Raw genomic sequence first — 12049 nt, forward strand, 5'->3', positions numbered from 1 at the left:
TTCTTATTTGAAATATTGCTGGTTCTTTAATGTTTTGTATTTCCAGATTCTGTAAAACTTTTTACCTTAAACTATTTATGACTTACCACAGTTTGGTAAAGTATATCTTTGTAAATAAAGATGAAATTCTTGAGTATTTTTGTTTTTAAGTAGGCTCCATGACCACTGTGCAGCCCAAAGCAGGACTTGAACAAACGACCCTGACATCAAGACCTGAGCTGAGATCATGAGATGGCTGCTTAACCAACTGTGCAACCCAGGCACCCCATGTGTATTATTTTCATAGTAATACAGTTAATTATTTACACAGCTTAAATAAAAATATATTCTCCTTATAACAAGACACAATTGGAAATATTGGCTATGTCACCAAGGCTTTGACTGGAATAGTTCTGGAAATAAAATCTGATGGCAAGTCCATTAGAAGCTTTTGAGAGTTCAAAGATTCCTTATGAAAAGTTCCCGCAAAGCAGTCTTCAAAAAAAACTTAAATGGTCAATCACTATTCTCACTGTACTTATACAAACAACCAGGCCAAGTTTACTGTTAATATATTAGTTTTATTGTGATTATCTTTGGTTAAAAAAAAAAAAGTTGAGTTCATTGTAGAGAGTAAGATAATGTGTGCATCTTTTAATGTTAGATCTTGTCCTATTAACTATTTTTGAGGTTTTGTTATATGCCTGTAAACTGGACTAGATCCTGAATTTTTCTAGTTTCCTCAAATATCTGGCTACAACTTTCCAAAGTAATATTTTTAATTTTCTCCCACCCTTGGAATCACTAAGTCCAAAGATAGCCCTTGACTCTCCTTGGAAGGGGTTCTCCCATTTTCTCCTCACCACCAAATGGCAGACAAACTCCAAGGACTAGAACCTCAGCCATGTATTTCACAGCTTAAAAAGGCTTTGCTTAACATCTACTCCCATAAAAACATTGGAAACCTTCAAAACAAATTGAAGTAGAGAAGAAGGTGACACTGATGTATGCTATTTCCTCCCAAGACACCAAATCAAGATGTTATACTTGAGCCAAAACCCTCTTTTTTTCCTTTAATTAACATATAATGTATTATTTGCCCCAGGGGTACAGGTCTGTGAATCATCAGGCTTACACACTTCATAGCACTCACCATAGCACATACCGTCCCCAACGTCCATAAACCAACCACCTTCCCCATACCCTCCTCCCCCAGGCAACCCTCAGTTTTGTGAAACTAAGAGTCTCTTATGTGAAACCTTCTCTTTTTTGTCATCAAAAACTCTGATCTATATACTAGAGACCCCTTGGTTCATTTCCATGTCTTTTGTTGAAAACCTCAAAACATGAAGAACTTTGCTTCCAGGCTCTATATAAAGAAAGGGACACAGGCAAGGGTAAGCAGAATAAAAGTGTCTGTGTGCTCTACAATTAAAATATTACAGGCTTCCATGGCTGTCACCTTTCCAGTCTGGAGCCACAGATTAAGATGGGAATTACTGGGAGGCATTCAGGATTCACTTCCTTTGGCAGGACTCTACTTCCCTGGTCAACACCACCTGTTATGGATTACCACTTCTGAGGAAGTTGAAACTTAGTTACATAAGATCACTGAGAAAGCCACTTGGTGTAAAAAGGTGATTCCTTCCATGGAGTCTTGAACTTAATCAATTTTGATTGGTTTGGGTCTTGGAGACCATGGTTTGAAAATCCAATTGAAACGCTGGGAATTATCTAGCTTATTATAATCATAGTAGCCTCCCTGGCATGCCATATTCTTCAAGGCTTTAAATAAATGCATGTTTGTAGCCTCTACCCACTGAAGCAAATGTTCTCCCTAAGACTGAAACATCAAAAAGGAACAAAAAGAATGACCAACTTAAAAATTACAAACCTGAAGTCGGGGTCTGTCAAAGGGTTCAAGACCTATATATACCACACAAAGGATCAATAAAAGCTGAGTATTTCAAAGTGGTAGCTGGGAGTAATGCTAATGCCTTAAATTTTAATCATATCTCTCAGTTAAGCTAGGAGTCTAATTCTAACTGGGCCGGGGTGAGGGGGGGAATGGGGGAGAGGAGGGATTGTTTAAAAAAAAAAAAAAAAAAAAAAGACCCAAAATGGAGTCTCTTGTGCTAAGCCTCACATCAACAATGCAAGACTTCATATGTAACCTAACTGTAGTGTCAACCTCTCCCAGAAATGTAATCTTAAACTAGTCACTCCTAGAATTTCCTAGTCAGCAACAATGAGGCAATCCACCTAACAGACCCCTTCTGTCCCCAAGAAATGAGGTGATCTGTGCTTTCCTTGTCTCTATCCCTTCTGCCAGTAAAAGTCTTCTACTTTGGGGGTGCCTGGCTGGCTCTGTTAGTAGAGAATGTGACTGACTTTTGATCCCAGGGTTGAGTTCAAGTGCCATGGTTGGTGCAGAGACAACTTAAAAATAAAATTAAAAACAAACAATCCAAGTCTTCATTTTGCATAGTTCTTTAGAGCTCCTTTCTATTAGCTAGATGGGATCCTACCTGATTCATAAATCACTAAATAAAGCCAATTTGATTGTTAGATTTATTAACAAAACTATGCAAATGCCATCAATAAATAGTACAATTGTTGAGTCTTGCATATATAGAAAAAAACATTAAAATCTCATGTGACTGAAAAAGTAATTATGACATTTCAGGGGTGCCTGGCTGGCTCAGTCTGTTAAGGGTTTGCTTTCCGTTCAGATCATGATCCTAGATCCTGGAATTGAGCCCTTACCTGCATTGGGCTCCCTGCTCAGCAGGAAGTATGCTTCTCCCTCTCTCTCTGCTGTGCTCTCTCACTCTCAAATAAATAAAACTTAAAAAAGAGAGAGAGAGAGAGAGAGAGAGTAATCATGACATTTCAAACACTGAGTATGGACACCTAAGAAATTCTGCCTATATATTGTTTTGCCAAATAAAATATAATTCTACTAAATTATCATTCTACTAAAATAGAGTTCTACTAAAATAATTCTATTTTGGGGGCGCCTGGGTGGCTCAGTGGGTTAAAGCCCCTGCCTTCAGCTCAGGTCATGGTCCCAGGGTCCTGGGATCGAGCCCCACGTCGGGCTCTCTGCTCTGTGGAGAGCCTGCTTCCTCCTCTCTCTGCCTGCCTCCCTGCCTATTTGTGATCTCTATCTCTGTCAAATAAATAAATAAAATCTAAAAAAAAAAAAAAATCTATTTTTTAAAAGATTTTCATTTATTTGAGAGAGAGAGCACAAGCAAGCAAGCACATGTTGGGGGAGAGGGAAAGGGAGAAGCAGACTCTCTGCTGAGCAGGAAGCCTAACACGGGGCTCAATCCCAGTACCCTGGGACCATGACCTGAGCCGAAGGCAGGGCCTGAACCAGCTAAGCCACCCAGGAGGCCCTACAGTTCTATTTAAATTGCAGCATGGCAGACACTTTTAACAAAAACTCTCCCAGGTACTTAGAGAAGATGTTAAATATCCTGCTTTTCGGGCTCCTGGGTGGCTCAGTGGGTTGAGCCGCTGCCTTCGGCTCGGGTCATGGTCTCAGGGTCCTGGGATCGAGTCCCGCATCGGGCTCTCTGCTGAGCAGGGGGTCTGCTTCCCTTCCTCTCTCTCTGCCTGCCTCTCTGCCTGCTTGTGATTTCTCTCTGTCAAATAAATAAATAAAATCTTTAAAAAAAAATCCTGCTTTTCTACCATTAGACATAATCTAAACAGATAACCACTTTCAACTACAGACTGGATATAAAGTGTTCCAGGAGTCTCAATAAGACTGATCATTTTCTAGCTTATCTGGCTATTTTCTCTAGTAAGAACAACTTTAATTCAGCTAGAGGTAGTCCTGCTATTTAACATTTGAGTTTTATTCCACCACAGAGATTTAGGTCACTGACTTACTTCACTGGTGCCACAGAATTTATAACCACTTTATTCCAATGCACTGTAAATTTGTTAATCACAAGATCACAGGAACTTACAAGTTTCCCTCAAAATAGCTAATTTCTAAACTCTTCTCCTTACAAACAAAGACGAAAAAATAAATAAATAAACGTGTCATTAAATTATTAACACTATTCACACATTGTATCTAAAACTAATATACATCATCTGGGGCCATGCTAACAGTGCTCACACTGTCAGCCATTTCATTCAATAAACAGTACTCTGAAAAGACTGTTTCTAGGATTTATTGTGCTGGGCCCCACTTAACATGAATACTAAATATATATATGTAAATATAATACATTGTCTATCATTGAACATGATACCTACACATATGGCCTCAAAAAGTATACTATATAAGAAAAAATTTACACTTCAATATATTTACAAGGAAAATCTAGAAAGAGCAGAAAACAATATTCAAATTAAACCAAAGTACTCACGTTGATGCCCAACCCATCAAAGGATTTTCCCATCGCTCCCTGGTATCAAACTCCATCTTCCATTTCTTTGTGTTATTTACTCCAGACTGCATGTTATTGCGAGCAGGAACAAAGATCCTGACTTTTCTAGTTTTGATATGTTCTTCTGGAACACCAGTTAAAGTGGTGATATCCTACAGAAAAACAAGCAAACACATTTCCAACAGCCCATATGCACTCTGATGTACTTTTACTGCTTTGTATACCCATGCAATTCTATTCAGATTTATAAACTAGGGTTTTTGGCTTTCTGACTTCACTACTCTACTGTTTTACCCTATAATTTGCTATTTTGATATATGGAAAAGGTATATTGGGAGGAGTGTTAGGGTACAGTGGGAAAGGGTTCATGAAAAAAAGTTTAGGTCCCTTCTGTCCAACAAAGCATTGGCAATTTCTAAACAGTCTGCTGGTAGAAGAGCCTGTCATCAGTAGACTCTTATTACATGAGCTGGTGTAACTAGTAAGCAGAGAAGAAAATGTGAATGGATATTAAAAGTAAGGAGATTTTAAAAATTAGTAATTTTTAAATAGAAAAAAAATCTATTACCAGTGATTTCAGTGTCAAACTGCTTACAACAAGGCATTTTCTTTAAGGAAGGCCTTAGCCTTTTGGTAAACAAAATCAATTAACAACTTTAATTAGCATTTTATCTCCCTTTGGTGAAATCTAAGGAAAAGAAAATTTCATTTCAATTTCATTTTCAAACTCAATTCCAATGAATTTCTTTTTCAAATCTATTTTGAAAAAGTAAGCCAAAAAGTTACAACATTTTTGCAGAAATGTGAAATGACAACAATGGTAACTTTCTTGACTTTTTTAAAAATAATTTTTATCCAGTAACAAATGCTCAACTGATAAATGCACATAATTTTGATGCCTCAGGTTAGACCTATTTATCAAATATAGTAAAAATTAGGAAACAAAAGAGTGAAGTTAATTCAGAGTTTAAGTCTCCATTCAGTAATGGTAGTAATACCATTATTTGATTACCATTTTGATACCAATGGTAATCAAAGTAAGATCATTATAACATCATGATTCATTTACTAAAGTAAATTTTAAATAACTGGTTAAAAATAAGAGTTAACATGAAAATGATACCAAATTTGTGAAAACCAGGAAATTTTGTGAATTTCAATTTCATTGTAATATATCTGCTAAACAAGACAAATGTTTATTTATAGTTCCATTCTAAACGATGCTATGGACCAAATAATTAGTGTTAATACTTGGTGCTGCAGTATGTATTGGGAAAATACTAAATGTATTTCTGACTGCACTAGTCTTCCTACTCACAGATTTTACAAAATTGTTTAAGTTATTTTAACTGGCTTCCAATCAATCTTCTGCTTAACACAATACCTTTCTACTTGTACCAATAATTAATTAGGTGTGGTTACTTTGTCACAGCTTGTCTGTCTGGAGAAACAACCAAAACAATCCATACAAGTATTTATACAAATATGCATTTCCAGTATGCACCTACATTTTTTTTTTAAAGATTTTATTTATTTATTTCACAGGGAGAGATCACAGTAGATAGAGAGGCAGGCAGAGAGAGAGAGAGAGGGAAGCAGGCTCCCCGTTGAGCAGAGAGCCCGATGCGGGACTCGATCCCAGGACCCCGAAATCATGACCTGAGCCGAAGGCAGCGGCTTAATCCACTGAGCCACCCAGGCGCCCCTGCACCTACATTTTAAAAGTTTCTTTGCATACAGGATAAAATAAAAGCAAAAAGTACAACTGGTTCATAATTTTTAAATGTATGAATATAAGTTTTAACTGATAAGTTTTAATTGTCAAGTTCAATTTCAAAGAAATTTCAGGTATGATGATATTTGATGACTTTCTGAAGCATATTTCTCTACTCAAGAGCTGAAAGAGACTCCTGGGAAGTCCTCAAAAACCCATCATATAAACTTATTTTTTAATATTATATATCTTTATATTAAAGTCATATTTTCTCTGCTAGAGCTGAAGTGGCTTATAAACAAACAATGTAAGTGTGTTACAAAATTACACGGTAAGGCATCTTTTCCAAATTCCACAGCAAACCCTCCATGCTCAGTTCATAAAAACTACAGCTATAAATTAGCTCCTCTTTAAGACTTACAGGAAAGGAAATGTATTAAAACTCAACACTAGTTCAGGAAGATGAGATTATAGGAAACATTTACTTTTTCTTTATAACCTCCTATATTTTGATAAATAAATGCCAAAATGATTTTTTAAAAAAACTTTTTAAAAAGGAAATAGTATTTCTTGATTTGTACTATTAACCTAGAAAAGGATAATTTTTTTTTTTTTTTTAAGGACAGAAAACCTCTCAGTGGCTATAAAATGTTGCTAAGCTCTTTTTATTTTGAACTATCAGGGCTTCCATGGCTTCTCAAAGTATGGCCTTTTTTTTTAATTGATATCATTCCCCAATTTAAAGTTGGCACTGGCACAAATAAGTTCCTGAATTTTGAAGCCTAAGTTGTCCTGACACAGAATCCCTGTTTTTGCCTGCAGAAGACATGTAAGGTACTGCAGTGGAGTTGAGCTGCTGCCAAAGACTGAGGATGAAAAGGCTTGGCATCTCTCACATACTTGACACCTAAAGGGCACAGAAGCTCTAAAATTCCTAGTCCCTGTAGGCACACTCTTAGTCTAGACAAACTGATTTCTCACACTTTTAAAATGCATTACAACACTATTGTTATCATTTCATCCACACAGCTTCAGCTAGTGACAGAAGAACCTGTCCTTTAAGCCACATTTCAATGGGCTAAAAGCTCCCACTCCAAGATTCCATTAAAACAATGTAATACTTGAAAAGAACTATGAAGCACTATGTTGAAATCTTTACTTGTGTTTTGAATTCTTTGTTCTCCCTCAAAATCAATAAATAAAACATCTGCAAACTAAACAATATTGAACCAAAGACATTATCTCTAGATTCTATGTTGGTATTGCAATACAGATCACCTGTGGTTTTTTGAAAAACCCACTTATAAAAGATACAAATGCTCTGAAGATGTCAATACTGCCTTTTATAGACTTCTCATTTTATCGGTAAAATATTTATAAATAACAATTCATAATTTTCTATGACTACAAAAAAGCTAAATCACACTGGATGAGTAACAAGTCTTGAAGTTTGTACCTGAAGAAACTCAAGACTCACTAGCTAATAATTACCTATAAATTCTAATAAATCAAGTTACCCTTAGGATAATACACACTAATTTCTGAATTTTAAAACTTTTAAATAGATGAGTCAAGCATAAAACCTATATCCAAATATTAAAGAATACCACTATCTTAAGTTTCACAAACACAATCTTAGGTACAATAATGCAATTTTAAGAAACAATAATTAATGATTTGCAGACTGAAGGGCATTCAGGTATTTGCTACTGAAAGGATGAATATCATAATTCTGAAGTTCCACTCTTTCAGCACCCATCTCTTCCACAATTTTAAATTCTGGAAGAGCTTACATCTGACTTTCTAGTTCAGAAGTTTAGTTAAATGGAGGAGGAATTTTTAAAAATCATTAATAAAGTATATGCCAGCACATGAAAATCAACTTTATTCTTTCAAATACCAATTTCCATTATAAAATATTAGTTTTCCATATAAAAACTGTATGATTCGGTTATCAACTGTCCCCATTTATGTTGTGTGAATTCAACTTTTTTTTTTTTTAAACAAAGGAAGCAGGGAACAAGCAATGGGAAGTTGGTGTCAAAATGCAGAAAAACCTCCCAGCAAGCTTCTTGCAACCACCCAGGATTTAGAGTCTTGCTGGTCGCTCTCTTTTCAATACCAGAATTTCACACATTTCAATGACTATTATGACTTCAAAGAATCAAATTTTCATCATTGTCCGTCATCTGCCGGTTGATTTGTATAAAGGAGTTCTTCTGCATGCACTCCAAACAAAAGCCTCCTTACTTTTGTGGCTATATATCAAGTTTAAAAGTTTTGTTTGTGACAGTTGTGTCTTTGGTAAATTAGGGTAACACTGAAGGAGTGCAGCTGCTCTGCAGGAACCTCCTTTTTGGCACCATTTCACTTAAATAAAAACTGAATAATTAGCTTCTGCCTTTATTAAACCACAAAAATGCCACTGGCCTTAGTAATTACTTCCAGTTGCCCCACCCACTTAACCTTAATAGTTTACACTTGTCATAAAGAGAAATAAATGAAAAAGGTTTTCACCACTTTGGGGGAATTTTTGATAGATCTCCCAGTACATCCAGAAGAGCCAAAATTTTAACCAGGCTTTTTGGTAATAAGTTCACTAAATTGCATGTATGGATCAATGTTGAAAAGTTTTAAGGCAGAACATACTGGAATATTAAGTACAAATACTGTTACAGGAACTTCTACTGCAAGCTTTTAGTTACCAATTATGTATTTAAATTTATTCCAGGGCTAAAACGGGTCTAAATTTGAAGATTGCGTTTATATTCTACTTCAACCACGAAAGATTTTAAAAAGAAAATAATTTTGGATCTGTAATAAAAACTTCTTTTCAAGTACCCTACATATACTTAGTACAAGAAAACTAATTAAATGGTCTCATAAATAATGAAGGACATTTTACAAAATAAATTTTACAATTTGAAAAATAGAGTGGACAGAACAACCAAATGTATTTACTTATCAGGGAAGAACTTTAAGCACTTCTAAAAAGTCAGGGGCCATAAAAATTCAGATACAAATAAAAACTGCAAAAATACATTGATGTGGGAATCCAACCAGGTGATGAAACCAGTGTTGGAATGTAACATTACACTTTGCATAGTAGGCAAGGCTATCAGGAAACCAAAAGTTAAGTTTTAAATAAAATGTTTAGATACAAATAGCAACATGCAAATGACTGCAAAACGTAAAACAAGTAAAAAACTAAGAATTAGAGAAGTTTCTCAATCTCAAACTATTTTCATTACTCCTAGATTCTTCTGAGCAGGAGCAATGGTTAAAAGAAAAGGGCTAAGTAAGTCAAATTAGGTTAGGAGAATCCCAACCCACAACTGTGGACAAATTAATGAACTTTTCTTAATTCACCATCTTTTTTTTTCTTAATTCACCATCTATATAATCAACTAAATGAGGTAAAATGATGACTAACGTATGTAAAATGTTTATCTTAGACAATAAAAAGAATGTATCTCATTTATTCAACACCATTTTTCAGCAACTACTATGTATTAGTTACTGGACACAATGCTCAAAACAGTACAAACATCATCTCTATTTTCATGAAAATTAATATTGAACTTTTTAAAAAGGACAGGGTGAATAATATAAAACTGGTGTTAAGACACAGAAATCTCCTATCTTCCTTGAAAACTGAATTACTAATCAAAATACAACAAAGGGTTTTATAATTAGAGTCAGTAAGTTGCTTCAAGTCTGGAGAGAAAAATATACTTTTTATAGAGCTGAATGTCCCATTTATTTTATACATCAAAAACACAGAGTAAAATATATGTTAAATTGGCTTTATTAAGTATGAAAACACACGGGTAAGCCTATGACATTCATGAAACTGAAAGAATAAGATATAATTTACGCTTGTTTCAACTCCAAATCAAAGATCCTACTATGCCAAATTAATTGCGCCAGGGGATGCAGAGCATATAAAGACAAAATTTTTATTCCTGCTAAGTTTACAATTTGTGAACCCATGATGCGGGTGATGTGTGGGAGAAATAACTAAATAATCATACTGTGAAATACAATACCGGCTAAGAGCAAGGAAGTATAATTCAGATAAATCTGGACGAGATTTATCTGAATCTGGAGGAATCCCAGGAACTGACTGCTACCTGTGCAGTACTAACAAGCTGTTTAAGCTCTCTGTATGTCAATTTCCTACTTTAAAAACTGTATCACAGAGCCTATGTCACAGCACTGTTTGGAAGGATTAAATCAGGTTTTAAAGGTAAAAAGGTATCAGAAAATACCTGACCAAAGCGGGACACAGAAGATGACTCCTTCAGGATACCTATGATTTCACTGATACTGGTGAACAATGTAACAATATTAAAGAGAAAGTTATTAAAATATATCCACATACTTACTAACAACTGTTTTCTTAACTGTTTTACCTACCAACAATTATCTATATACATATCCATTTTACATAGTTATAATATTTTGCGCTGGTTATCATATCACTACCTTTTTAAACATGTAGTTACCCAGAGTTCATATCTGTTTTCATGACCTCATTAAAAATCTATTAAGTTGATACGTCACAATGTCTTAGCCAATTTTGTCAGTCAGCCCTCTTGCTGAACTACAGACATCAACAATTAACCAGAAATAGACAAGACCACTTAACTCATTTTCTAACTAAAACCTACTGTGCTTATTTCTTACTGCATTTTCTTCAGGTGTTGACAAGATATTTTGTAATGACTAGAACATTCCAATCACCGGACAAGAAAACCCCAGATTAGCAATGGGAATACCTAGAAGAGCACACCCCACACATCCCAGCCCCAACCCATATAGGATCATGGGCTAAACACATACTGACTGCTACCCATGACCAGACACTCTCTGCTTGCTTTCTCGTCTGGAATCCCACCACCAAACTCCTCCTATAAAACTCTAGATATCCATTTTGCCAGCTGAGAGGTAGGCTGTTAAGGCTTGAGCCTGCCACTTCCAAAGGCTACAGGCACCTGAATTAAATTTCTCCCTTTCTCTTTTCCAAACCCTTGTCTCTTGAGTTATGGGCTTCTCTTGCAAATGGTTTTTTCAGTAATAGTGATGGCAAACACAGCCAGAAGCTAGGCTTCTGATTTGTCCAGCTCCCTCAGGAATCCCTGGGACAGAGCAGTTGGTGATGCAGTGCACGGGGACTCACCGATTTATTTCCTAAGTTAGTGGCTATGATAAATCAATCTGCAACAATTCCTTATTACTGAAAAATCAAATTGTTTCATTATTTCTGCCTTTCAAGTAACTGCAATGAAAACCCCAGTAAATTAATTCCTTTAATTGTCACTGAGGATAGAATTGATGAAGTGAAGGTTGTAAGAATTTTCATGCTCCCGGAAATGTTATCAAATTGCTTTCCAAAACTGTGGCCAAATTTTATAGGCCAACTTCCACTTATTCTCTCAAGGCACAGAAACTGTATTTCTGTGTATATATTAATATATAATATATATTTATTACTGTATATATTATTATATGTGTACACCTATAAATATGTAATATATAAATATATATTTTTATTATTTATATATTATATATTATACAATCATATATAAACCTGTGTATATATTAATCAGCTTAAATTTATTTAGTGTCTTTTCACAGAAAACTATAAAGGAGAGGATGAGTTTGGTGTCTGACTCATAAAAACATACCAAAAAATTAACAAAATTTCCTCAAAATTAACCCAAATGATATTATGTTACTTTGTAAGAGCAGCTACCAGAAGAAACCAGAATAAGAAGGTAACACTTGCCCAAAATCTAATTAACTGCCTCAAATATAACTCATACAAACATACAATCTCTTTCTAATTGTAGGGACCTACAGCAAGCGACCTCAAGATGGGCCAATTTGACATGAACATTATTTTGAATTAAAAGCCATCAAAACTCAGCAGATTTAGGAA

At 35.2% G+C, this 12049-nt stretch overlaps 1 protein-coding gene across 2 annotated transcripts in view; it reads right to left on the bottom strand.

The window, feature by feature from the left end:
• NDUFS4 (NADH:ubiquinone oxidoreductase subunit S4) overlaps positions 1-12049 on the bottom strand; it is a 116488-nt gene that overhangs the window by 36174 nt on the left and 68265 nt on the right. For both annotated transcript variants that reach the window (XM_044231988.1, XM_044231998.1), the window contains exon 3: positions 4371-4543. In XM_044231988.1, coding sequence (XP_044087923.1) covers positions 4371-4543 — 173 coding nt within the window. The remainder of the gene's footprint in view (positions 1-4370; positions 4544-12049) is intronic.

The sequence above is a fragment of the Neovison vison genome, chromosome 1 (assembly GCF_020171115.1).
Source record: "Neovison vison isolate M4711 chromosome 1, ASM_NN_V1, whole genome shotgun sequence".
Lineage (NCBI taxonomy): Eukaryota > Metazoa > Chordata > Mammalia > Carnivora > Mustelidae > Neogale > Neogale vison.